This window comes from Lethenteron reissneri, chromosome 44 (genome assembly GCF_015708825.2).
Source record: "Lethenteron reissneri isolate LAM-NWPU_2019-01 chromosome 44, ASM1570882v1, whole genome shotgun sequence".
In the NCBI taxonomy this organism is placed as follows: Eukaryota; Metazoa; Chordata; class Hyperoartia; order Petromyzontiformes; family Petromyzontidae; genus Lethenteron; species Lethenteron reissneri.
Window position 1 is genome coordinate 163,464 of NC_083822.1, and position 4,415 is coordinate 167,878.

The window sequence follows — 4,415 nt, forward strand, 5'->3', positions numbered from 1 at the left end:
CCCCCATAGAGCTGGAAGGGAAGGTCACCTGATCGACCGGTTTTTATCCGAGAGACCCTTATCGGGATTAATTCTCACGGTTTCCGGCGATCAGGGAATTGGATGACCTCCCCGTGCTACGTGGCACCGCGGCGCTGCGGCCGGCCTTAATATGGTAGGTCGTGGCGTGGGGCATTCGGCCACCGCGGTTGAGGCGCATTTCCCCCCACACACACTCCCACGGGTCGACGGGGCGAGCAGGGGAGGCACGGGACAGCATGAATAGCGGGGTCACAGGGGCTGTTGCGCATAGTCATGGAGGGTTGGGATAATTGCGCTTGAGCGCGCAAGCCCCATTGGTAGGAAGGGTAAGGGAGTAATTAGGATTTACGCCTTGCACGCAGCACACTGATTAGCATATCAACAGCGCCTGGGGACTGCCGTGCGCGGGCTTGGGGTGCACGAGCCCATTGTTCAGCGCAGCATCCCCTTTGGGAGGTAGGGAGGATAAATAGAGGAGCGCAGAGGGGAAATCGCTCTCTTACTCCAGCGCCAGGCGACCAGACGCAGCTCGAGCCAGCGACCCGGACGTCCGTGCGACGCACCGAGGCACGCGGTTAACACAAGGATCAGCGGACCGCCGTGGACACTTAACAGTGAGTAAGAAGGGGAATTAGAATCATAGCCGATAAATAGGGAATAGGTGCCGGTTTAGTGGAATAGGCCAGCCTCGTCGACTCACTAATTCAACATTAGTTATCAGGTAATAAATCATTAATAGCGAAGCGTGGTCTCGCGTGATCTTGTCGTGCAGTGTGAGCGTGTGGGAACGCGTGTGGTACTGTGTGTGCGTAAGCTCGCAGCGTGCGTAATCGGCGTCCCCCAGGTGCGCGATCATAGCGTAATCGGCTGCGCATTGTTGTACGGTTTATCTCGCGCGCACGGCGGCGGCGACTTTAGTCGTTGTGTCGGCGTGTGCCCCGCTTGCGTGTGCTCGTTACGTGTTATAAGTGTGAACGCGTGTAGTACGGTGTAGGCGTAAGCTCTCGTCGTGCGAAATCGGCGTACCCCAGGTGCGCGATTGTAACGTGAGCGGCCAGCGCGGCGCAGAGAAGCGCAAGAGTGAGTGCCGTACGGAGCTGTGTGTGTGGGTGTGCGCGTACGTAATTAACCATGCCTGCTACGCGGACCCGCGGTGGAGTGGAATCCTCGGGCGACGGCTCCCACCCCATGGGTGAGGAACTTAGCAGCGGTTCGCTTAGCAGCGGGGGGGCGATTGATGATGCTAGCCCGGCCGTTAACATTATCGAGGGAGGGATCTCGGGGGCTAGCGACCCCCACAGTAACTTAAATAATTGTATTGTTAAATCTGAAAACCGTAATTGACCAAGAATTGTGGGTGGAATATAATTTTCAACTGGCTTTTGAAAAGGTAATGAATATTGCACAGCAGTAGTGACCTTTTATCCAGTTTACTGATGAGAACATTTTAAACATCCATAGCTGTGGTGGTGCTGTAATCCTCTTGAAAACCAGACTCTGCTGTGCATGAGATTGTGAGCTTTTCGGCAGCAGTTTATTTGGGATGTATGTTTTTCGAAAATTTTAGTAACTTGATTTGAAGCTTTCGTGACTGCAGGAATCCATACTCTGGTTCTTTCGGTAAAGTCACGTAGATAGAAAAAAGAAAAATATATATCACGACGTGTCGATCGCAACACAAGCAGTCGTCCTCAGAACAACACAAGCGGTCGTGTGCCTCGGAACTGCTGAACCTGGTTCAGCCTAGTTCAGCAGTTCCACTGCTGGATAATTTTTTTCCGCCTGAGGACGACCGCTTGTGTTGCGATCGAAACGTCGTGATATATATATATTTTTTATTTTTTATACCTACGTGACTTTACCGAAAGAACCAAAGAGTATTTTAGTAACTGTTAAAAAAGAAATATTGGTCTATAATTATTAGGATCTTCTTTGAAGCCATTTTTATACCGTGGACAAATTAAAGTAGATTTCTACAATAGTGGAAATGTAATGGGGAAGGTGAGGCACTACTGCGACCAGGATTGGTTTCAACATGCAAACTAATCAACAATATAAACATGTATTGTTTTTTAATGTATTTTATACTAGAGTGCTGTGCTAAATGGCGTTACTAGCATGTAGATATTTTTGCATGTTTGTGATTAATGTTTAAGCTACGAGTAACAGGTGGATACCTATGAAACAAATATCATGAATTGTGGAAGACTGCAGAAACAGAATTAACATAAGATTGGAGATGCCATTGTTTGAGAAAGTATGGGGGTTTGTGTCTGATGGATGAGGTAACAGTGTCGGTGAGTTTGCTGGGTTGGGTGACAATGGGGTAAAGAGACAGCAGAGTTACTGGGTGGGAGACCAGAAGCAGTCTGCTCTACCGGTCCTAAACAGTTGCAGCACAAACAGCAGCCAGGGGAGGACCACTCTCGAGTGGGAGCTGATCCCAGGGCCTTGACCGCGATCCGACAGCTGAGCTCTGGCGGGTTGAAGATGCGCATGAGGTCCCCGAGCTGGTGGAGCGGCACGCCGCCCATGCAGCTGCTGCTGGAGAAGGGGACGCGCACCTTGGCCGCCAGCTGCTCGGCCTCGCCACGCGTGCGGCCCAACAGCGCCTCCACGCTGAAGCCATTGGTGAGCAGCAGCGGCACGAGCACCCCCCAGGCGTGAGCCCCATGTTGAACACCCCCACGCTGGCCTGCGTGGCTCCCTCGCTCGCTCGGTCCCAGCTCCTCTTCCTGGTCTCGAGCTTGAGTCTCTTCTAGGGGGCGGGCAGCGATACGGAGGAAGAGTGGCAGACAGCCGAAGAGGGGGAGACAGCTGAAGAGTGACAAATGATGGAGAAGTGGGAGGATGGGAACATGGAGAAGGAGGAATGGGAGGGGATGGAGGATACTTGAGGTGGTGGTGGAGGAGACGGTGGATAATCAGAGATGGAGGAGCTGGAGGTGGTAGAGGAGCTTGAGATGGTATAGGAGGAGCTGGAGGTGGTGAAGGAGACAGATGGCGATGGTGGAGCAGGAGACGGAGGAGCTGGAGGTGGGGGAACTCACGAATCACTCACCCCTCACTCGCCCATTATCCAACCATCAACTGCCCTCACTCACCAACCAATCAATCAACCATCACCCACTCCTCACTCACCCATCACTCACCACTCACTTAATCATTTATCAATCTCTCGCCACTCGCCCACCACTCAACCATCAGCCACCCCTCAACTATCATCCAACGGTCACTCACCCCTCACCAATCACGAAAACATAACTCACCCCTTACCCCTCATTCACGACTCGTGTAACCATCACGCACTCGCCAATCACTCAAGCATCACCCATCCCTCACTCACCCCTCACTCACCACTCACCCATCACTCACCCATCACTCACCTGCCCCCTTTGTCTCTGTGTATGGAGCAGCCCCACCCAAAGCAGCTGTTGGGAGAGTTGAGCAGGGAGGTGACCCGGACTGCGACCATCAACCGTCCAGTGCGCGCATGCCCCTCGTCAGCAATTCGCCCGAAGGTGATCTCGCCAATAACATTTACAATTTTTATTATTATCAACACGAATAATTTAGCACATTTGGCATTCACACCCTTCTTGTTCCATTCCGGGGATCTTCATCTTTGTCCCAATTGAGTGATTTCTGGTGTAACCTTTTATATTTGGGCCAAACCTGGACCGTGACGAGTGACGTCGTGGGATCTTTAACGTTTACTGCCAAGTGAGCGACGCAGGCTATTTTGCGAGCGTGTGCGGAGTATTATCGGCCAAACGTCAAGTTGCTACAAAGGTCACCTGGCAAGTGAAAAAAAATATTCCCTTTTCTAAAGTCGACAGACCTTCACTTCATTGGACACCTTTTAAATGATCCGTCATCTTCTGCTTCCCGAAATTTAGATTTTCGTAACCTCTGAGCGTGAACGACTTCTGCCCCTCTTCATCTAGGGCAGGGATCGGTAACCTGCATCTCCGGAGCCGCGTGTGGCTCTTTAAGGACTGCTTCGTAACGTTATTTATTCAGGACCACCATCTCCTATTCACCACACAGTGCATTACGGCTCTCGAAAGATTGAGTTTCTTTAACCGAATACATTTTTTTATCTTGTTATTTTCGTTACCGTCCTCTGGTCTAGGGCAATATCTTGGTCAAGGACCCCATGGCTGGGACCGTGCGGGTAACAGACTTTGGTTGCAGCTTCCATGAGACTTCTCAAAGTAAGTGACCTCAACGGCATGCATGAGTATATGTATGCACTATGAACCTGGCGACCCGAATTCAATTCTTGCTCATGAGCAACACCATTCGCAGCCGTTCCCTGTTCATCTTGGGGTGCGACAGCATCTGGCTCCTGCATTGTTTACATCATGTTCGACCATGTAATTCGAGAAGCC

At 51.3% G+C, this 4,415-nt stretch overlaps 1 protein-coding gene across 1 annotated transcript; it reads right to left on the reverse strand.

Moving 5' to 3' along the window:
- Window positions 1-818: 818 nt before the first annotated feature.
- LOC133353577 (uncharacterized) lies at window positions 819-2,939 on the reverse strand (the record flags this gene model as incomplete). The annotated part of the gene is made up of 1 exon (XM_061569927.1): window positions 819-2,939. A coding segment is annotated over one exon (696 nt), but the record flags the coding sequence as incomplete, so codon positions are not given.
- Between the last annotated feature and the right edge of the window lie 1,476 nt (window positions 2,940-4,415).